This window comes from Lathamus discolor, chromosome 6 (assembly GCF_037157495.1).
Source record: "Lathamus discolor isolate bLatDis1 chromosome 6, bLatDis1.hap1, whole genome shotgun sequence".
Classification (NCBI taxonomy): domain Eukaryota; kingdom Metazoa; phylum Chordata; class Aves; order Psittaciformes; family Psittacidae; genus Lathamus; species Lathamus discolor.
The window spans coordinates 38,365,587-38,389,242 of record NC_088889.1 but is presented as its reverse complement, the minus strand read 5'-3'; the positions used below and the strand labels follow the sequence as shown (position 1 = coordinate 38,389,242).

At 53.7% G+C, this 23,656-nt stretch overlaps 1 protein-coding gene across 1 annotated transcript in view; it reads right to left on the bottom strand.

Annotated features, from left to right (window-relative positions):
- The window catches only part of LTBP2 (latent transforming growth factor beta binding protein 2), a 71,892-nt gene extending 58,703 nt beyond the window's left edge, over positions 1–13,189 (bottom strand). The window contains exons 1-2 of the mRNA XM_065686138.1: positions 12,409–13,189; positions 4,752–4,822 (exon numbers count right to left, since the gene is read on the bottom strand). Coding sequence (XP_065542210.1) covers positions 4,752–4,822; positions 12,409–12,863 — 526 coding nt within the window. The 5' untranslated portion in view covers positions 12,864–13,189. The remainder of the gene's footprint in view (positions 1–4,751; positions 4,823–12,408) is intronic.
- Between the last annotated feature and the right edge of the window lie 10,467 nt (positions 13,190–23,656).

The following is a 23,656-nucleotide window of genomic DNA, read 5'->3' as shown; positions in this document are numbered from 1 at the left end:
TCCCCATGGGATCCAAGCACACCTGTGAGAAACACTGCTTCTAGACAACAAACACACAGAGAGCTCTACCCTCATGTGCCATCCTGCTGTCACCAAGCAAAGGAAGTCCTTGTGCAGACTCTGAGGCCCTTTCACAGCAGTATCACCACCACAACCCTTCCCTCACCCCAAAACTGGACAGCCATCAGCTTTTCCTAACTAGATCAGGGATATGTTGGCTGGAATACTTCATTTGACTGTTATTACCCTGTTAACACTCAGGAAGAGAGAGAGATCTCAAGACAAGGGAGAACCCAAGTCACGTAGAGCTGTATAGGTTAAAGCCAGAGGTTTTGATGAAATCCCCCAGTAAAATAAATCAGCCACCACTGCAGACTCTGGAACAGAGACAGGGTCCTAGTCAGGCAGGAATTAACCGTGTCTCTGGGAAGTCTGGCACTCCAAAAGTTGATGTAATTTATAATATAAAACTCAGCTGTGATTTAAATAGGCTGCCAGTCCCCACCATTATCTCGCAATAAATGCCTGTTTTAACAAACGCCACCAGCCCAGGAAACCTGCCATTGAAAACAACTGCTTCACGTGCTGAAATACTGCAGAGCCGCGATGCCAGGACCTGGGACCACAGCAGTTCTCACAGCCTCTCCCACTAACAACATTCATAGTCGTGTTAGGCTATGCCCTTCAGCAGGATGGCGGTGATAGGTGACCAGGCACTCTAAAAAGCCCTTAAGGCAACTGATACAGAGAAGAGAAATATTCCAGCTCCAGGATTAATCCCCTTCCCAGTTGCCTTTGCAGACTCAGGCAGAACTTGAAAGAGCTTTAAAAAGTCACTGGTTTTCACTCAGTCCAGCTCTGCGATGTAGGGAGAGCAGATTGTTCAGTGGAAGTACTGCCAAAGCCAAGTGTGTAAAATCATGAGTCAGATTCCCAAAACCATAACAATGACAGAAGGAACAAGACAGTTCGTTTGGAATCTTTCTCTTTGCTTTCTGGTTTCTGAGCCCAAGGGCTACTCTGAGATGTCAGTCCCCAGCTGTGGGGGCTATGAACAGTTTCTGTTAAGATAACAGCCACTCATGTCTTCTCACTGTAGTCTCACATAATCACCTGTTGCAGGACCTGTGGCTTTAGGGAAAGCAAAAAGAGTCATCTCAAAACTCTCAATAAAAGGGCAAGTTTTGGAGCACTGCTGAATTAGCATTAGTAGCGATGCCAGTTTGCTCAAGAGCATCTAGCAATGCCCTCACAGACCAAGTCTGGTGCTGTCTAGCCCTGCAAGATCACACTGCAAGGATGACTGTGGCATGTCTCTGACGGCTCACTTAGGCCAGGCAGTCAGGACCCTCAGAGAGGAAGGCCACCAAGTCCAGTCTATGTCACCTTGCAGGCACACCTGGCCCAGGATTGAGCAATGACTTTGCGAAGTGACATTAAACTACTGTGTCCCTGTTGCTTTGCACATGCTCTAGGTCAAGGAGAGTGGTGTAGATCTTCCCTGTAAGCAGCTCCTGCTCAGTCCCATTTAAATGCAGGGGAACCTGTCCATTCATCTAGGCATTCACAGGAAAACTGGGAAGATGCTGAAGGACTTGTACCACTGGGGTGATTTAGTCCGCTTTCTCATGGAAAAGCTTGCTTATTGATGCAGAGTGAGATGTAATCTCAGTCTAACTTAAAGCTCTGATCATGTCAGCACACCCAGAAGGGGAGGATAATTTAACACAAGTGAGATCTGTGCCGGCTGACAGGCAGAGATATCAACAGCAATGAAGGAATAATAAAGGGAAAACAGAACTTCAGTGAAAACCAGTCTGGGCTCAAAAGACCTTACAGTCACTGTACAGAAGAAACCCAACAGGAAAGACCATGTGAATGTCACCTTCATTCTGCAGATGTGTAAAAGCCCCAAATGCTAATGTGACTGTCTGAAGACACACTGCGAGACCACAGTAGAGCTAGCGACTCATTCTGGAGTCTCTGCACCTTCATCCAGTATCTTAACTAGAAGACCATCTGTATGAGATTAGCAAGCACATTAATAGATTTATTCCTTCCCAACATGCTGATTAAAACTGTTTCTTTTAAACTTTAAAATATCCATGTCAGGAAAATATCTCACCCTACATTACCAGCCCAGGCTGCTGTGTTGAGAAGTAACAAAGAACCTCAGTGACTAATGTTGATGAAAGCAGAGGCTGATGAACTAACGTCGGGAGGCTGAGCAAGAGGATTCCTTTGCTCTTAAGCAGAAGGGAAGGATGATGAGCTAATAGGCAGCAGCTAAGTTATTGACAAGTGCACACCACAGCCCCTGCAGTCCCTGAAATATGAACAGTGCAAGGCGGCTTCTGGCCAGCTTGTGTGTACGGGTTTCTTCTCCACCAAACCCAGGACATAAAGGCCTGAGTCTCACCCCAGGATTTAAGTGTTCAGAAACTGTGTAGATGAGGCCCTCAGTGACATGGATTAGTGGTGGTCTTGGCAGTCCTGGGGTAACAGTTGTATTTGATGATCTTAAAGCTCTTTTCCAACCTAATTGATTCTACGATTCTAAGTTAAACAGGCAGGAGGTTGGATGAACTCCTCGGACCCAAATACAAATGTAGCTCATTATCCCTAATGTCCCCTCCTGCGGGATGCCCTGTATGCAGTTTCATGTGATGGGCTGGCAGCACATGGGTAGAAAGCAAGTCCATTGCAAGCGGGTGAGGCCTTCCTGCTAAACCCTCTCAGCTCACTTCCACTTTCCCAAGAAATACTGGTGTCCCAAAGACAGAGATTTCTCTTTTTCATCCTCCCAGCCACTGATAACTCCCCAGGTCCTCACTGCACTTTGGTCCTCAAAGCTAGAACAAGCCAAAAGGCTAGACACACCTGCCCATGGCTTGAGTTCAGTCATATGCAAGAGATATGGCAAGAGGAAAGTCCCTGTAGAAGCATGGGTGAAGAAGGAAGAAATCACCATGCTTGGCAGATGATAGGAAGGAGATAAGACTTTGGCCTATCATCTCCTTGTACCCAAGCTCAAATCTATGAAAACCAAGGTCCTGCCCAAGACCCAAATGCCAACTTCTTCCCTGCTCCATCACACTAAGAGGTTCCCTCTGGCTGCATTTCTACCCCGATAACTTCCCTGAAATGCCCATATAAAAAACCATGGGATCAGACACTAAACAGCATCACAGTGCAGAAACTAACTGAGACAGGCTGTCCAGCATGCTCCGGCAGCTTTAAAAACAGACGAACACCTCCAGCAGCTTGAACTCCAGCAGAAAAGCCTGGCGAGGGAGGTAGCTGGGAATGAAACGATGTTTACACATCACCAGTCTCCCCCTAAATCCTGCCTGAGATTTACCATCCCCTGTCAGAGGGACACTGTTAGGCCCAATCATGTTGACAGGGACCTTTTAATGAATCCCTGGGGACAAGGACCCAGCACCTGAGCGATTGCGAGACAGCCTGCATGGCTGTGAGCCCGGATCTACCGCTCCTATGAAAATCCCTAATGAGAGAAAGATGCTGCCATTGCTGGCCCCGCGCTCTGTTTACAGACGCTGTCTGGCAGCACAGCACGCTCTCTACCGTTTGGCTTCTGTCGGCAGGGGGGAGAGGGAGAAGGGAGGTGAGTCAGCCCTTGGCCCCTAGCTCCCGAGCAGCGATCGCTAATGCAATTATCCCAGCACTGCCGAAGCTCCATGAGATCCCGCAGCAAACAAAGCTGAGCTTCTTTCCCTGCTAAACATCTGGGCAGCTGCTGCCACCCGAGTGAACGCAGATGCTCTTCGGGATCCCGGGCAGGGCGTTCCCATCTAGAAAGCCTGCCCCGTGCCTGCGTGCTGCCTGTCCTCTGAGCTGCCCCGGCGCTGCATGCAGCCCCGCGCCTCCCTGGGGTCCGGCAGGTGCACTGGGGAGGACCACGGGTGCGCTGGATGGTGTAAGCCCATTGTTAGGGACACGGATCCCAGCAGGGGCTGGGCTGCGGTTGCAGAGCTATTGGGGATGGAGATGACAGTGCAGCTGCCCCTGGCATGCACGGCACTTGTGCCTGCCCAAACCCCTTCCCTTCCAGTGCTGTGTCAGGCAGCCCAAAATGATCTCAGCCCCAGGGCTGTGACAGGGTCCTCGGAGGAACAGAGCCCTTATTAACCCCTCTGTGAGCAGGCAGGAGGGCCCTGCCCCGGCAGTTCCCACACTGCACTCCCTGCCATTTCACACATCCACATGCTGCACCACCCTCCAGCCCTACCCGGCCCATCCCTTGTGCCAGCTCCATTAACTGCTTTCCTTAATAGCACCCAGGTAATTTGCAGCCCTGATCTGCCCCTCAGCATCAGCACTGCTCACCCACATGAGCACAGCCCCACACTGCTGGTTCCCACCTGCTGGGACTTTCACAGACCTGCCTTTTGCTCCAAACAGGAAGATGAGAGCCCAAGGCCTGAAAGTCAGCCATGAACGTGCCGTTGCAATGCCCTGCCCCAACAAGACCCTGCTTGGGATGGACACTAATAATGATAATAAAGTAAAGCTATAATTACTCAGCATGCTCAGACTTCGCCAGCAGGTGGGGAGAGCTGACCCACAGCCTGGCAGCCCCATAGGGAGGCTGGAGCACTGCCTGCAGGGACCCCACAATCCACGTGCCCTGGCACAACACAGGAGGCATGTTCAGGGTTGCAGCCATACCCGAGCGCTTGGTAGGGGTGCATCAGGAGATGCACACCAGCTGAGGCTGTCATACTCACGTTTGATGCAGCGGTTTGTTCCGAGAGCCGTGGTCCATCCTGGGCAACACTGTCTGCCACAGACATTTGGCCTAAGCAGAGAGACAAAGCAGCGTGGTTAGGAGAAGGGGAAGCTGAGGTCTCTCTGCAGCCAGCACCTCTGAGTCACCCGTAAAATTATTTCCTGCAGCATGTGATATTTCCTTCCAGATGGACCAGCAGCTGAGATCAAAACCAATGGGACAAGGGCCGAGTTGTTTAAGTGCCTGGAAAAGAAACCCCCAAGGGCTATGTGAATGCTGCAGTACGAGCGATCCCTCTAGGAGTATAATGCCCAACTGGCATTATGCTGGGCTTCTGGCACAGTGCTCAGAGGAACCATTTTCCTCCCAAGAGCAATTGGAGGCCAGCAGCCTGGGATCATTAAAGATCTCATGGCACTTCATGGCACTGGGGTGTAAGTTGGGCCTGACTCCAACTTTGGTCATAGCATCTCGCCTCCGCAAATGTCCGGAGCTGCTTTGGCCGAAGACAACGCTTCATTCTCCACCTAAGTGCTGCTGCCTGGTGCTGTTCATTGCTCATTACCCCAAGAAGGACAGCCCTCCAGCAGCCACACCAGCCACTCCTGGCTTGCTCTCCCTTTCCTGCTTGCACCCCAGTCCTGCATTTGTTATCTGCCTCTGGTGCCACGACCCAGGGCCTGGGGACTCTCCAGTGCTATGAACTTTGTGTCTACCTGACATGCACAGTGCTACACAAATTCCAGGATGCTCAGATCATCCCATGGTTGTTAACTCCAGCACTTTGCTGCAGCAACTTTTTGACTACCTTTACATAAATGATGTCCTCCCCACCTCTTCCCTTATGTGTTTTCAGGTAGTGATCACTGCCAACATACAGCTATCAAAGGCAGTGCTGTGCCTCCAAGAGGTGCTCTGCAATGCCCAAGCAGGCAGCTAATCTTGCTTCCTCTAGACACACCTCGTATTTATGTCTATAATGAGAAGGAATAACAAGTTGCAGGGTGGTCTCCAAGCATATTTACTCACCTTTGAGGGAAGGTTTTATGAATATGTAGCTTTTCAATGCCTAGGTAGATGGGAGAGTATAGTCATCAAAAGGTAGAGAGTTAGAAATAGGCAGGCTGAAAGCTCTGGAAAGCCTCTGGAAACGAAGTGAGGAGTATGGTTTATTTCTAATGCTGGACAAGGCAGTCAGGGCTGCTGACAGAATTTACAGAAACCACGGAAACATGTGCATTAGTCTTCTGGATTGGCTTTAACATGAACACAGCAGGGTCAGAAGATGATCCTGCTCTGAAATGGTATCCCTGTGACTGCTGCAACCACATGGCATGAGATGAGACTCCAGAAGTGCCAGAGCTCAAGCTGTGGGGCTCCTGCTGTAGGAGAGCCAAAGACAGCGGGTAGCAGGTGTGCCAAGGATTGTTCTGGTGTTCATGAACGAAGCTGCCTGTAGAGAAGGGGAAGGGGAAGTGGTCTGAGAAGCCACATCACTTGTAAAGTGCTATCCAGCCCTTCCGGATCAACGTTTTACCAACCTGGGTACATTTTTACAGGCAGAAAGCACTTAGATTCCCTTGGTGTGACTTCCTGCAAACAGAATAAGCCAAAGTAATTCCTGCATCCACTCACATCTGCTCTGGCTGGGCTAAAGTACCAATTTCCAGCTTTTTGTCCATCAACCCAAATAGATCCATGGGTCTCGTCTTTAAGGCATTCCCAGAAAGTATCCAAGGAAACCAAACTTTCCTTTACTTACTGCGTAAGAGCCAGTGAAAGGCCTTAAACTTTTTAAAGACATCCAGATCAGTAAAGAGAGAAAAGTACTGGGCTGGAGCTCATCTTTAGGTAATTAAGGTCTACTGAGGGACTCCACTCCAAGCAGCAGCATAAACATCTTTGCTTTCCCCAGAGAAGCTGTTTTGGCCTTCAATCACACCCTTTTAATCCCTTTGTGGGATTAAAGTTCAAGTTTTATCTGCATGTCTCACATGTATGCTGGAGGGAGCATACTGCTAGGTGCTCATCAACTCCAACAGTGCGCCAGAGGTTGTAGGAAGAAAGGTATGCGACTAAAACAGACAGGGGCCCAAGCTTGAGCAGACAAGATCACTCTTGATGGCATGAAACCCCTGCTAGGCTCAGCACAAACCTCTCATTAACGCAGTTGCTCTGTGTTACTGCCAACTCCAGACATGAATTGCCAACCAGAGGTGAAGGGAGATGCTAAGCACCAGGGTGATGCTCCTGGGGGGAGAACAGCCCAGCATGTGGAGAAGGGAGCAACCAGGCAGGGATGCCCACGGAGGCAGGGACAGAGGGAGTACCTGGACAGGAATGTCCCTTCCTTCCACAACCTCCTGGATGAGAGGATATCAGAGACAGAGGCAGGCAGGATCTCCAGGCCTGGAAGTGAGCACCTGGGAGGAGCAGCATGTAGTACTGGAGTGCAGAGAAGGACCACAACTATTTCACGATGAAAGCCCAGTGCACAGGAACTCACAGGGCATGGGGCCCCAGGTAAAGCAAGAGCATCAGCAGTAGGAAAATAGCTATGGGGCCTCTGCTCCATGGCACCCAGTCATGAGCAGGTCTGGTTCTATTTAAAGCTTTTAGTTGACAATTGCATGGCTTGAAAGCCATGTGGTTTTCACTGTCTTACAAAGAACTCAGAATGAATCCTGGGAGGTTTAAGGAGCACAGCGTGTTTACAGTGTGGAAGGATGGTGCTCGAGAGTAATGGCCCCCAGATGTGCTTGTCTTGCTGCACGTGCCATCACCAACACTTTGGGTAAAGACATGGATCAGGCGTAAGCCACATGCAGGGTGCATCCAGCCCCGGGTCCCTCCATCCAGCCCTGCTTCTGGATTGCAAAACAAGTGGCAGGGACCCTCCAGGTCTGGTGTCACTGTGCCAAGGGTGGCTGTTGTGGAGCTACCTGTACACCCTCAGCAGCCCCTGATCACTCTGCATTGCACAGAGGATGGGGGCTTCCAAGGCAGCAGGTGGAGCTGCCCAGCAAGGGGACCCACTGGCGCCATGATGCACCAAGCCCCTGGCAGACCTAACAATGACATGAGCCAAAGCCATGCTCCTAACTCTGAAGCCCTCAGCAGCTGTGCAAGGCTGAGCACCCAGGCTGCCTCCTTCTTACCCATCATGTGAAACTGGGAGCCCGGCAGCAGTGAGAGGAGCAGGACTCTCACCCTGCTGCCTGGGATGCAGAATGACGAGAGGATTGGTGGGCACACAAAGGGGTCAGCAACTCTCCCAGGTGGAAAGAAGCTCAACACAGCCCCATATCAGAGCAGAAGAGCAGAGATGTCCTCACACAGGTGTCCTAAGCTGAAGTACCACTGAACACATCCAACTAGGTCACGCTCCGCAGGGATGCCTTATTCCCAGCCCTGCCGCTGGTGCCAAAACAAGCCTTGGGAAAACTGTCTGTGTTTCCTACCTGTCTTGTACCAGTGGAATAGGTTAATTACTGTATTTACCTTCTTAAGGGCCAAGCCAGCTAGCTCACGCCTTTCCTAGGAAAGAAAATGTTGCTGGGGACATTCCCAGGCACTGGGGCTTGATTGCCTGTAACACTGGGCCGCTACAGGGCTCAAGGGCCACTTAGCACCTTCCAAAATAGTTCCCAGCCCAGCTCAGACTGGAGCAGACAGAGACCATTTCCAATAGTCTGATTCCCCTTTTTGGAGAGCTCAGGCAGCTGAATAGCCACTGTGCCAGAGAAAGCCCTAAGGTACAGCTCACTAGTGGAGACGTGGGTCTTTGGTATTGCCTTTCTGGCAAAATGCAGGGTGAGGCACTGGATCCACATTTCAGCCCCTGCCTCAAGTGCCAGGTACACCCTGAGGTCTCCAAACAGCACAGGCAGCAGTAAGCAACTGCAGACCAAGCGCGCTCCTCACTCTGCTGCTAGGATGTACCATCCACACCCAGGTATAGTCCCTGGCACCTTGTGAGAGCTTGGTGCACAGGAGGTGCGTGTCAGGCATTACTCACTTGCCTGCTCCTGTTCTGGGACAGACATCTCCCTGACACCCCTCACAGCTATAGCCATGTAGCTTCTCCCTACATCCAGAAGTCCCATTCACAGCCCTGACTGCATGCCCTAGCACAGCCTGCAGCTTGGGCAGAGGAGCTGTAACAAGCCAGTCCTTCATCACCGGCTTTGCTGCAGCGGCCAAAGGCCAATACCATAAGGATCAGGCCCCCACTATGCAAAGTGGCACCCAGGATGAGAAAAGCCTGCAGGAGCTTGCAGGGTTATCTGTAACGAGAGCCAAACAACTTTAACAAGTCTAGGGGGAAGGAAAACAAGAAAACAGTAGTAAGACTGTGGCTTCACATAGTTTCAACATGTGTGCAGCCTCAGAGATGATCACATACTGTTTCTGAACCATTCAGTAGAACTATTTCTTTCACTACTTATTTTAACAGCAATCTATGCAGCATCTCCCAGCTTCATGCAGCACTCTGTGCTGCCAGATATGCTGGCTCCATTCAGGTCATTTTCAGCATCCTAGCAGAAGGCCAGGGGACCATTAGATCATCAGGTCTGCCTTTCTACTGCAGGACAGTGAACTTTATCCAACTGTGTACAAAACATTTGCAGTCAGACCCTATGAAGAACATTAGCAAAAGGCTGCTGGCATTGATGAGCCACTGAAAATCCTCTGCCAAGTCCACAACAGCGTTAACTGCCTCTGCTCCTGAGCAGCAATGTACACGTACTGCAGCAGGAACCTACATCCCACAACGCCTGGGTAAAGCAGGACTAAATAGCCACAGATGGTGTCTACAACAGCAATTAAACAAGAACTGGGGGACAGAATACACAAAAAGAAGGTGGGAGGGAGAAAGAGAGAGTGTGCGACTCCCATCGTGTTACCTGGGCAGCCTCATATGCCCCTGAAAATTACCCAGGCAGGTACCAGAAGTAGAGGCTTCCCTAGATTGCTCCCCTGTTACCCACCTTCCTCTGATTTTGTGTACATCACCTGAGGATCACTACCGGGACCCACGCTCCCAGCCACAGGGCAGAGGAACAAGGGTGTCACATCCCAGGGAACACAGAGGTGGAGGGAGACGCGTACAGTGTTCTCCCAGCAGGACTGGCCAGCCCGAACTAGGGATGCATCTGGCACAGAATTACAACAGTAGCTGGCACACATTAGAGCATGGGAGCTCGCTACCCCAGGAAACATGGAAGGAAACCTTTCTAGTCGTGAGGTGTTGAGAAACAAGTGTGTTAAGAAGAGCAGAACACAGCAGAGATGCTCCCGGGGCTGCATTGTTTTCCTCACTCAGAAGACAGCAATTTTCTGCAGTATTTGCATAGTGTCAGAAGTCACCTCACAATGAGCCTCCAGGAGGAAACACTAAAACCCATCTCTCACAAGACTTGTGGCTGGACGCACATATGCAAAGGTGCAAGGCAAGCCCCATCTGCAACAAGGTCAGATGTGAGCAGGATGGCAGACACATTCAAACAGTCCCAAGGAAAGAAACTCAGTCTTGGGTATGCCACTATCAAACAAAGAGAAAAAATACTTATCCAGAAAAGGATGTAGTGCTGATAAACGGGGTTTTCATCCCCAGGACGGTGCAGGCCCCATGGAAGTACCAGCAGAGAGGTCTGATTGGGGAATCAGGAAGGGCAACCCACACAGGAGTTGAGATTTTAAGCCAAAGTTACTGTATAAATAAATAGCAGCAGGGTTTAATGCAGCCTGCAAAGCTACCTGAGTAAGGGAAAATGAAGGTTGTCATCCTAGAGAGTAGTAGGAGTTCAGCGTAAACAGCAGAAGAGAAAATATCCCACCTGGCAGAAAAATGAAACATCATGAAATGAAGTATTTTAGGGGCCCTGAGTTTCCTGGATGGAAATGTGTCCGGTGCAGCAAGGGGCGTAAGAAGATGGATGAGGTGGAAGGACGGAGTCTCACTGAATAGAAGGAGGCAGCAGCAGCTAGCTTTCCATGAGGAGTAACGCCATGTGGTTACTCACGGACAATTATTGCAGCTAGGTTTTCTCATACACTCCGAAGACAGTAGGTCACAGAAAAGTTTAAAAGTGCCGATTTGGACTGCAGAAGAGATGGAAAGCCACTGATGACAAGCCATTATATGCACTTTCCAGAGTTCAAGTTAATGGGGACTGGAGCAAGCTCCATACCCCCCAGCCCTCATCTTCTAGGGCAGGGCAGGGCAGAGCAGAGGCAGAGCGCAGCACAGCCTGTGTGGGGAACACAGCACTGAGGCACAGCTCTTCCTGCCTCTAAGGTTGGAGGCAACAGCATCCTCCAATACCCCAGGAAGCTGAATCTTGGTAACAGGTCAACAGCTAGACCAGCCATTGATTACACCCTTGATTAAGGGCTGAAGGAAAGCTACTTGCAAAGAGGTTCACGCTCTTCTGAACATAGCGTGAGCCTTGGGGCTGCCCGCCCCTTCTGACAGCAGTACAGGGTGGCTGTTGACAATGGAGGCAGCTGCCTCCTGAAAACCTGGTGGAGACCATTCAGGGTAGTCATAGAAGGAAACGGGCTACATCACACACAACTCAAATCCAACTGAACCGCCTTGTGACCCCAAAGCAATGCTGACAACACTCTGACTGCAGAAAGGGTAAAACCCTTCTGAGCCCAAGACTCTTGCTCTGGGCAGCTGACAAACCCAGGCGAATGGACTGGGTAAGCTCAAATCTGCTCACGAGCTACCTGCGACTGGTTATCTGTTGATGATAAATACTTCATGTATCAAACATAATGGAAGAAGAGCAAGTTTGGTGCTTCTGTGGATTTGTTGAAGGAAGTACAGAGTGGCACAGGGAACATCTCTTATCTTGAAATTTTGCAATGAAGTGATTACGGAAGAGAGAAACTGAGATGCATTTTGTGTCGTAGTGAAGCTCCCCACCCAATGCTAGCAGAGGGCATTTCTGCCAGCATCAGTGAGCAGCAAGCCCAGAGCCTACCCTCGCTATCACACTGGCAGGGTGCACAGGGGGAGTGGACACACGTTGACACACGCGTGGGTCAAACTGCCTGCACCATGGCTTTGGTGGCCCTTCCCAGCTGTCAAAGGAGCTCATCACAAGGGGCATCACCCAGGGCAGAGCAGGGAGGGCACTAACCCCCAGAGGAGGGGACATGGGGCGTCAGACTGCACCAGACATCCCTCTCGCAGGCTGCCCTCGCAGCAGCTGGCCTTGCCATACGATCTCCCCTCCAACAGACAGAGGCTGGAGCTGGAAGCGGTCCTGCCAGGCAAGTCATAGGAAGCCTCCCCCGGCCGAGCCAGCTGCAGCCACGGGAAGCGGCCGCACGGAGCGCGTACGAGGGGCCCGCGACGGGAGGAAAGCGCCCAGAGGCCAGGTACCTGCTCGGAGCGGAGCGGAGCGGAGGCGGCCGCGCTCCGTCCCGCGGCGCCCGGCGAGGCCGCTCCGCCCTCTCCCACCTCCTGCGGCCCCGCACCCCCTCGGCCGGCCGCACGTGCGGGGCAGGCGCGCGGCACGAGCGCGGGTCCCGCTCCGCTCCGCCCCGCAGCGCCCGCGGGGATGGGACGGGGGATGACGGCCGGGGAGAGCCGCGGCTCACGCCGCGCACCCCTGGCAGGGCCCGCCCGCAGCACTTACCCCAGCATCCTCCCTCTGCCGCTCGGCTCCTTCGAGCGGGGCACGACCCGAGCTGTCAGCCCCCCGCCCTGCCGCTGGCGGGACGCGTCCTGCCTGTTCCTCTGCTCCGCGCCGGGACCGAGCCCGTCATCGCCCGCCCGGCCCAGGGAGGCGGGCAGCCAGCGGTCGGGACGCTGCCTCCGGCCGTCACCTCCGCTCGGGCTCCCCGCGGCGGCCGCGGAGCCGCGATCCACGTGGAGAGCGGCGGGGAGGGGCCGCGCCGGCGGGGGCGCTCCGTGCGCCGGGGACAGGCTGCGCGCCGCGCCCGCCGTCCCTACGGCAGCCCCGCGACCCCGCGGCCGCGCCGCTCGCCCGCGCTCCGGCTCCAGCGCGGCCGCGGAGTCCGGGCGGCACTCGGCGAAGCCCAGGAGGACGGCGAAGGTGAGCGGGAGGAGGCTGGCGGCGGCGCCCCGCATGGTGTCAGCCGGGAGCGGGGGCAGACGGGCTGCGCGGGGCGCTCAGCGCCCCACCGGCATCGTGCGGCGGCTGCGGGACAGCGGGCACCGCCGGCTCTCCGCTCACCGCCCCATCCCGCGCCGGGGCTCAGCCGGGAGCTGCCGCCCACCGGGGCCCGGGGCGCTGACAGCGGTGCCGAGGCAAGGGCGCGGGCTGCCGGGCGGACCGGAGGAGGAGGAAGAAGAGGAAAGCAGCCGGTCCCGCTTGCCGGGCTCCCAGAGAGCTCCCGCGCTCTGCAGGCAGCTCCGAGCACCTTCGCGCCTGCCTCTGGCACTGGCAGCGCCTGGAGGGGATGGAGGGTTTTATTTTTGGAAACCTCCCCCTTTTGTTTCTTTTTGATGCTGACATCCCCCCTCTCCAGAGGACACGGCTCGGCCCCCCTCCTTAGGAGAGGAGACATTCCAGCAACACCCACTTTGGCAAAGGGAAACAAACTACAACAGAGAAGCCTTAACCCCTGCCTGGCCGGGGAGACCCGTCCGCCGCCTGCCCGAATTGCCGGCGTGCGGTCCCGGAGCCCTCCCTGCCGCCCGGCCTGCCGCCGGCTCCCGCCGCAGCTGGAAGCGCTCGGGGAAGGTGGAGCAGCCCCGGGTGTGCGGTGCACGGAGGAGGACACGCGGATACCGGAGCAGTACCCCGCCGCCCCCAGCATCTGGGGACTTGTGGAGCTCCGTCAGCACCGCTGAGCCCTCTCGCTGCTCTTGCTCGCATCTCACAGGAGAAGGGCACAGCAATGGGCAGAGCCTTAGTTGCCATCCCATCCTGGCTACAGAGCTCTCGGATGCTCTCAAACCCAACTCTGGCTTTACACTCTTCCTTGTATGGGTCCAGGCTAGAAAAGGACCCACCTAAAAGCTTCAGGTCCTTCCGCTAAGAGAGATCTTTTATGAGACATCCCACCAGCTTAGAGTGGATGTTCATCCTTCCCCCTGTCTGTCTCTTCATGGGCACCTGGAGGTTGAGGGATGACTTCGAATGACTGCTCTATACACACTGAGAAATTCTGAGGGAGGAATAGGGCAAGGGAGAGTGGGGAGCACAAATCCCATTTCAGCCACACACATCAGCTTGGCTCTGCCACATCTGCTCTCTGCTGTCCTTGGCCATCTCCATCAGGGAGCAAAGCCTCCCAGAAGAGCGCAGGCTCTGCGTCAGCCCAGAAACAGGGTCTACCTGGGGTGGGTTCTTTCTGGCCTACACCAGCATCTATGAGCTTGGTGAGTGGTTAAAGACCTCTCACTGCACCTCTGCGGGCCAGGACGCAGAGGAGAGCACTGCAGGTACTCACAGGAAGCAGATGTTCACTGGCATATGTCCCTGCCGTGGGTCCTGCAGCCAGTAACATCTGTCAACCTGTTTTCATCATGCCAAGCCCAGGCGGATGAAAGGTGCACCTCACTCAACATCCCAACCCTGGGTGCTGTGCCTGGATGCCTGCGGGAGAACACGAGGAACTCTGTGTGCACAAAGAGTGATCCCTTTGGGTGTGCCCTCACGTCTTCAGCAGCCCGCAGGGTAGGGGCACCTTCAGCCAGATGCTGCAGCTCAGCCGCTGGGTTGAAAAGGCAAATTGTCATATCAGCCCATGGATTTGTCTAATTTCTTTGTCCCTTTTGATGCACGGGGTGGCTCCTACATAGAGCACTAGCTCTCATCCTATGCCCTTGCAGCACCCTGTCCCACTGACGTTCCTGTTCCTGCAGCCTCTCCCACTGCAGGTGCTGTGTCCCCAGGCCCTCAGCAAACCATCTGCCTCCCAAAAGCTTCGAGGCAGAGGAGTCCAGCTCCCCCAGTACCTTGTCTCTGCGCTCCTAAAGTCTCTCCCATTTGAAACCAGTGGCTCCTGCCCCTTGACTTTTAGGCCTCTCAGATCACAGCTCCCCCCTCCTTGGGATGGAAGCCCTGCTACTCACCCTCCAGAGAGCAGAAAAGCCAGGAAAGCAGCAGAAGCACAGGGAATTAATCTCCCTAAAGCACACTGGATCTGGAGTGGAGCAGGACCCCAGCACACCCCCTCCAGCTGGGGTCCTGCAAGCAGGGGAGAGGGAAGGTAACCTGGCAGGTGGGCAAGTGTTACCGGAGCACCGGGGCTGAGTGCTTTCAGGCTTTGACCTTGGCGCTGGCAGCTGGCTTATGGGGCAGCAGCGTCAGAGGAAACACCAGCAGGTGCTTTGGCACTTCCTGCGACACCACCAGCTTGCCTGCCTGCCTCACTGAGGGAGAGCCACTGCTTGGGCAGGAGCGTGGCTCTGGATGCTGTGAGCAGTGCCCGATAACAGCCATGGCTCATTCCTTTGTTCTGAAAAAGAGGAATGTCCTTTCCATCCTCACCTAATTATTTTCTTATGCAGCAGTGGAAAGAACGCTTGTGCCTAAACCTGACACAAGAAAATTGGCAATGCCATAAACAAAGCTATAAACAAAGCAGCTGAGAGCCTGGGCAGTGCTCAAAGCTAGAGCAGGCTACCCTGGGGCACAGTGCATTCCTCTTCCCTTGAGGTGCTGGGTCACCCCAGAGAAGAAGCATGATCTTGACATCCCCAGGAGACCGCACCTCCACAGCAGCCTGTGCTCGAGCCCCAGCGGCTGTGGGCCTGCCTGCAGGGGCCTGGGCCTCCCTCGCAGGGCTGGGGAGAGATGTGCAAACCCAACAGCGCCATCGGCAGCCCTTCAGTACCTCTCCAGCCGTCCCTGGCTGCTCTGGAGCCCGGCCCAGGGAGCTGGCATCTCCTCTCCAATCAGCTTTGCAACTTGTTCACTGGAGCTGGACACCGAACTCCTTCCAGGCTCACACATGCGAACACTCCTCTGTGTCTGCAGGGGGGTGCCAGCAACGTTTGATCCATGTAAGAGCAGTGGCTGTAGGAGCCCCAGCCTTGCCACCTCAGGGCTGCCTGGCACAAGGGGCTGCAGGGTTAGGCACCTGGGAGCAGAGTGCCTGCATCCCGCTGCGGGAATGATTGCATCCCAGTGCAGGTGGGTGATGCGCAGGTTCTTGGTCCAGGGCTCGCTGCCTCCCATCTCAAAACCAGGCCTGTCAGAAAAGAAGCAGGGGGTGCATGGGGAGTCATAGCACAGGTTGGGTTTCAGCGTGCTGCTCAGTGGGGCTCAGCAGGAAAACATGGAATATCTCAGTCTCAGGATCTCACACAGGCACAGCACAGTCAGGCTGCTTGTCACCAAGAGCAAACCTGCACCTGGAAAGAGGGATCAGCAGTGGAGGGAGGAGGGGGCAGCAAGCTGGCAAGTGGGGTTCAACAGCCTGGCCCCCATCAGCAGAGAGCACAGGGCTCCTCCCAGGCAGTGAACTGCAGGTGGGCAGCTCAAAGTGCTCCTTGGTGCCTTCACTTCCCCTTAATTCACCACACAAACTTTCAGGCAGCAGCGATGGTATCAGAGGAGAGACAGGGCAGACACAGCTGCGGCACCTCTCCCAGTCCATGCTTGCCAGGGCCAGGGCACCAAGGTGTGTGAGGCAGGCTTGGGAGCCAGCACAGAAAGCAAGGGACTTGACAGACCCTGAAGAGGAGCAAGGGTAGGCTGTGCTGATGGTGTGGTCCTTCTCACCTGCCACCACTACGGAAGAGAAGGAGGGGTGCTTGGGCAGCTGAGGGCTGAAGCCCTGGGGCCAGAGACAGAGGGTTGAAGGTGGGCTCTGCTCTGGAGGGATGATCACAAGTCATCTCTCTTTGAGTCCTCTCAAAGGCCAGGGAGAAAGGGCTCTTCAGGACTGCGCTGATGGAGGTCCCTCTGCACCAGGACCTCTCACGCCATCATTCTCCTATGTGTTGGGTCCACACAAGCTCTATAAGACCACTTTGGGGTGGTAGCACCTGGGAACCACACTTCCAGGGCCAGTTGGCCCGCAGATGTGGCTGCTGGCACTGTATCCTTTAGATTAATTAGCCCCTTTTCTTCCTCTTCAGAAGGGTTCACAACCCACATGTGCTTCTTCCTCTGCTGTGAGCAGATCCCTAACACGCTGCAGATGGGACACATTCCATAGATTCAGAAGCTGCCTACAGCTCCCGCAGAGGAAGAAGGAGCTCTCTCCCCCTGCTTGGGGCTGAAGGGCAAGAGTAGGCTGGCCAGCCCCACTGACTTACAGAATCAGGGTGTGGAACCAGCCGTTCAGAGGTACAAGCCACAGCTTCCCAGAAAACAGCCATCTTGCACCAGGCGGGAGGACACAGCAGCCCTGGGGGTCTGGATGGAGAAGCAACTCGGAGGAACAGTGCAGAGAAACCTCTGGAGAGGACCTCTGTAAGGAAAAGCAGTTTCTGAATTTGTTAACACAGCTAACAAATCCCCCATGGACAGCATTCCCACCCCCAGCCTTTGCCATGAGATACACGCAGCTCGGCACACTCATAGCACCCAGGGAAGCAGATGTTCCCACTGGACAGATGAGCTGCTCCAGACAGACGCAGAGCCTGGCCCTCCAGCCACCTCCACCCACTCTTGGTGTGTCCCTCCGAGCCCTGGGGTCCATCCTGGCCCTCCCTGTGAGGAGGCCAGCAGCAGGCAGCCAAGAGCCATGGAAAAGTGACGAATTGTTGTCAGAAAACAGAACAGAAACTGTCCAGCAGCTCCTAGTCCAAAGCCAAGGTTTGCTGGTTTTATTGTTCCTTCTGCTTCCATTTAACCAGGACCATCTCTAAGATGGAGGAGGGAGGCACAGAATATCCAAGTGGGTGTCCCACAGTTGGACTCCTTGGTCGTGCTGTTCTCTAAGCATATGTCCGTGCACCACCAAGGGCTGAGACCACACGCTGGAAAAGAGGTTTCAACAGGAGACGAAAACATGCCGCTAGGAAGAAGAAACCTGGAGAACAAGACCAGATGTCAGAACCCAAGGGATGAGAGTGCAGAGTGAGGCAGAGAGGAGACTGCTGTGGGCTACTGCTGCAGAGAGGCTCTGGTGGGGCTGGCTGCAGAGCACAGCTGGTTCCTTATTTATCCATCACATTATTTCAAGCCCCTTCAGCAACTCTTCAGGAGGAAAACAAAACAGAACAAAAAACCTCAGCTAGAATGTGGCTCATACAGAGCTCCAGCAGCTCAGGGGAACCTGTCCATTTGTAATTAATGAAGTCCTGTTTGCACGGATCCGACTGCAATCTCCCCTCTCCCCAGGAGGCTGGGCTGGCCTTGCTGCTGCTTTGATACCTGCGGCTGGAACTGCACGTGGCGGGGAGATGGGCCTGGAAACCAGGAAAGCTCGAGCGTCCCTGAGGAGCACAAAAGCTGCCCTGACCAGGAAACCTATTCCATCACACATTCCCTGTAGAAGCAAGCCTGCCCAGGGCCTAAACTTGATGGGGGGGCTTCAACTGAGGCACTCATTAGTCAGCTGTCCTCGCTAGGGGAGGAAAGGAAAGAAGGAAGCACAGCCTCTTGCCATTTTTAAGGGCAATGACCCCCAAAGAGGGAACACTCCCCCACGTGGTTGGGGTACTGTTGAGAGGAGTGTAGAAAGGGCCCTGATAGTGTGAATTTCCATAACCTTCTATTCCCTTTTCCACTGGCATCTTGACGCCAGGAGGCTTTTCCCCGAAGTGGCCATTGAACATCAGCTTGTTAGAGCCTGGAAGGGAAGCAGGAGCCTGAGGATACAGATGGAGTGGAGGCGCTCTCCTCAGTGGAAGGTCTCCTCTCCTGGTGTCTGGTACCACTTCACAGGCAGCACTTCCCAAGGACCCCATAACCTGCAGAAGAGAAAAATCTAGGCACGATGACCCAACAGCAAGGACAGAAGAAACCAGGACTGCCAAAGCAGCTTTTCCCGAGGAATCCCTCCCACACTGAACTTCTCAAAAGCTCCCCCTTTCCTTTGCCTTTTCTTAAACAACAAAAAGACCAGAAAAAACAACCCTGGATCAAACTCTGAATTCTGCGGAGTGTTTGGGATTAAAGCAATTGAATTCCTACTTCTGATTCCAAAGCAGTCTTCCTAAAAAGCAACAACTGTCATTTCCTTCAAGCTGCTGTTGCTTCCTTAAGACCCTCACATTGGCTGCCTGGGGCATGGGGAATTTGAACTGGAAGTCCTTCAGCCTATCAATCAGTCAGCTTTGCATGTCAGAGGAAAACTGATGATGGCCACATAGATCCTGGCTGGGAGTGATCGGTGGGGTTGATGTTACATCTGTATTTTAGTTTGGTTATTCTGCCATCCTGAAATTGCAGGCCCACTCCCCATCACAGGATTTTAGGTGTTTTCATACCACTTTTGGCCCTGGAATGGCTGTGTGAGCAATGACCTCAGCTCATTACAATGCAGTGATTTCAAGTGGATGTTTAATAGCTTATTAATAAAAGTGAATCGTAGGGAACTGCAAAAAAGTGGCTATTACTAGGTGGCGTGTATTAGTGCTAAAGTAGTCATCAAGCAATAGACTAGTTCATCGACACTTTACAGTCCCATTGGGTAATTATTGGGATCAGGCTGAGTACCCAATTTCCCACCTATGACTTCATAGGCTGGGAATGCAGCTCTCTAGTGACATCACAGCTCCAGCAGTCTCCCTCAGCAGTTGCCACATTGACTCTGCTGTCACCCACTCTACACATAGGTGTGGCACACAGCCTTAAGAGAGGGCTCGGACTCTTACAGGAAGCAAGAATAACAAGAAATGAGAGCTTAACGAGGACATAAACACAAGGCAACTGCAGAGGAGATGAGCAAAGCCCCTTTCCTTGCCTCACCACATCAGGTCATCATCTTCTGAGAGGAGCAAGGAGCTTGGGATGGGGAAACATACACTTCCTGCCTGGACAGGGGCCATGCCAGGTGCAGAACAGGAATCCAGAACAGGATTATAGAGATAGCACTCATGATGTTCCTCCCTCTCCCAGATCCAGGTTTGGAGCTCAGAGCGGCAGTAAGGACGATGTAAGCCTTCCCTCTTTGCAGTGATTACCTCTGCCTCCATGCTGAGCCCTGGCATGCGCTTTCAGGCCATGCCTCTGCCTTCTCTCCTTCTCCCCTTCCCCTCTCTCAGCCCGGCTGAGCAGGCAAGGCAGCCTCACACAGCCCAATTGCACAGCAGTGCCAACAGCCCAAGTGGCTGCACGTGTTCTGCTGGGGCTGATGAGCCCTCACAGCAGGGGCGGTGGCTGAGAAGGCAGCTGGCACCATGGAGACCCTCTCCTTCCTCCCTCCTTCCCAGGGCCTGGTCCTGTGCATCCCTGAGCCAAGGGAAGCATGTCCTGGAGGGTGGCAGGGCTGAAGGAAGTGGGGATCTCCCATTGTCCCTGGGGAATATCCCCACAGGAGCAGCAACATTAGGCCACAACTACCCGCTCTGAGGCTGTGCTGGTCTACAGGCAGCTCCTGCCACAGATGAGCAGGAGGAAGGCAGGCAGACGGGGTATGTGCCAGGAAGGGTACTTGCACAGCCAGGAGTGCAATCTGGGAGCACATGAAAATGAAGCAACAGCACCAGCTTGCCTTACACCCACAAGAAGGGACAAGGGGATGCTGAATACACGGCCAGGGCCACCCCAGATGCAGGAGAAAGTGGCCCCTGATTGGGGACTCCTCTCAATATCGCTTTGGTCTTCTTCCCTGTGAGGGGATGGCAGCGTTAGGGCCCTTGGCTACCCTTTGTGCTGTCCCTGGCCTGAGTTACCCCTGTGTTGCTGCCCACTTTCAGCAAAGGCAGCTGCCCCAATGGCATGTCTTGTCTATCTTGTTGCTCTCAGTCAGACCCTGCTTTCCTCGAAGCTTGTCCAGCTCTGTGGGGGTTCTGGAGGGTATAAACATCACCAACAAAGCTTTTAGGGTGCACAAATCATCCAGTGGTACCACTGGAGCTTAGATTCTATATGATATCAAGTTTCAGGGGGATAGGAAGATAGACCACCAGCATGGAGCTCAACTCTGATCCTGCAGGCACTGCTAAGGCAGTGTGGTACCAGCACCTTGTGTCCTGCCTCATCCCCAGGCTTCTTGCCAGCCTGCATCCAGGGTTGTCTGTCCTCCCTGCACTGGAGGGCTGGTGCCTGCCTCTCTGGCAGCCCATAGCTGCCACCAGTCCTCCCACCAGGCCTGCGTTTCTCCCCAGCACAGCCTTGGGGAGCCAGATGCAGGCCCAGCAGCAGGATACCTTCCCCAGCCTGGGGCAGGGGGTGCAGCTGCTTCCTTGCGCCAAAGGCGTTTGGCTCAAGGAAGCAGCTGCCCCATTTCCGTTCCCCTGGCAATGCCGGTGGGGAGTTGCTCTGACCTACAGTGCCTCCCAGACCACAGAGCTGCTGGGAAGGTCAAAGGCAGCTATAGGAAACACTGCAGAGGCTGGTGGCCAGCTCTAGCCCTGTGCTTCCTCACCAGGACAGATCCAACCAAAGCTGATGAGCACCCCATATAACCAGGACAGCCTCCAGTGCTGCTAAGCAGAGGCTGGGGGCTGAGGGATGTTCTGGCTTGCCCCTTTCCTCCCTTGCAGTCTGACTCTGTGTTGCAGTGAACTACAGCTGACCTACAGCTCCCTGCCTCACCTGTCCCTGCCCCAGTATCCATATCCTATATGGCACCAGCCCCTTGGCCCCTGCTCAGCTCAAGCCTCCAGCTGGCTTTGGGGCTGCTGCTAGAAGCATTACAGCACACCTGTTCTTCAGATGAGGGTTTACGGCCAAGGCTAGCACATCTGGATTGTAAAATAGACATTTGGAAGTTTATCAACATGTTTCCAAGCAGTCTGGGTACGGCAGAGGCTCTGTCTCGATGCTTTAGTGGAGGAAACAGCTGGCCTGGAAGGCCAGTTTGGTGCCCTTCTCACGCCCCGTGCGGGCTGGGCTGAGCCCCACACACACGCGCACACCCCAGAACCTGAACTGCCTCTTCCTGACACTAGTGGTCCAGGAAGCTGTGTCAGCAAGGCTCTAGGAGGGAAATGTGGAAATGAAATGCGGTGCCCTTCCCACCCCAGAACCCGCTGACACAGCTGCACCAAGCCTACGCTTCAGCCAAACATCTCCAGAAACACCGCCTGCTCACAAAATCGGTTGGGAATCTGCTCCATATGTGCTGAGAGGGAATAACTGACTCCATCAGCTTGGTCCTGTGCAGAGCTCGGCCGCCAGCAGCCTCCAGGGCTTTCGCTCTCAGCAAAGTCCTGATCAGCAGCAGCATCAAGCTGCCTCTAATGGATTTGTCAGCACCAAGCAGATCTAAAGGAGGAACATGGCTTGCTGCCCTGAGTTGTTTCACGTGCGCAGCCCTTCTCATCGTATTAGTTTCTCAGATGTGCAGCTCTCACACCCGTGCTAACAACAGACCTCCCACGTAACCCTTCAGTAACATACTCTGATTTTGGTCTCTTCCCAGCCATCCCCCACCAACAGAAACACAGCTGATCCTTATGGGTGTGATTGGCACAGATGCAGAAGACCTATAAAGCTGATGGAGCAGGAGGTAACTTTGCCTCCAGTGTGCAGGAGAGCTTTGGTAACATGGAGGTGGCTGCTTCCCACAAGATCTTCAGATGGTCTAGGTCTAAATTCAGAGCAGCTGATTCACAATCCTCCTGATAGTCAGACAAAGCAGTGCTAAATACAGATGTGCTCTCTAAACTGCTCCTCCTCTCATTCTTACCCTGCAACAGCCTGGCTGGCAGCTGGCAGAGTCTCCTTTCACTCCTCCCATTTTGCTCGTCCACCTAGAGGGGAAGGCAGTGCTCCTGTCCTGCAGTACTGACTGCCATGCTATGCTCTCATCACCCTAAAGACAAAATACAGCACTGTACCAGCTACTAGAAAGAAAAACAACTCTATCCCAGCCAAAACCACTGAAGGAGAAACCACTCTAACCAAGTGGCTGGGCACTGCACGCGTATCTACAGCAAAGGAGGCACAAAAGGAGACAATTTGCTCTCAAGACGGATCAATCTCTTCATTTCTCTGCAATGCAGTAAGCTATAAAAGTATTTATACTTATTTTACAGCCCTTTGGAGGCTTGGGCACACCTGGATTTTTCATCAGTTCCACCTGGGTCAATCTCTTCCCTATCTAATCCATGTGTTCTCAGGAATACTGAGCTACCTCTTTAGAGACACTAATTCACACTAATTCGAAGTGGTTCTAAGCTTAGAGTATATCAGTGGAGGAGGCTGGGGAGAGAGGAAGATATGGAGGCCTGGGGTAACACCAAACCTTCAAACACTGTACCTGCAGTGATGGAGATGCAAATGCGTTTCTATAGCACTTTGCACTTGGCCAGATTCTTCACCCTTATGTATCTGTTTCAAAACTGTGGTGCTGGTGCTGCAGAGATCCCCAAAACATCCTCGAAGAGCAACCTGACCTAGGTGAACACAGGGAAGAGCATCAGCACAGAGACACCTGACAACTTGTAAACAGAGCCCAGGGCAACAGAACCAGGGCATTGCTTCACAGTGCTGATGCTGGAACCCCAGTTCAGACCTAGCACAAGCTTCTGTGATCTCAGATGAGCCATCTATCTTCAGCTTTCAATTACAAAGTGGAAAAGAGACCTCTCCACTCACTCACTCTGTGTTTGCCCATATCCCTTGCTGGGCCCTCTGGCACTAGAGTGAGCCACATTGCATGGAACAGAGAATGTGCTGTAGGAGAAAATACCTGAATTGATCTGAGGGCTGTACACACGCTGCTGCTTAGGGAAAACAAACATGTGTAGCTGAACCCAATATCACTGAGCACGTACATATTGTCTGAAGTGCCAGGGCCAAGTTTGCTACGGGATACCTATTCTATGGGATCTGGAGAACCTGC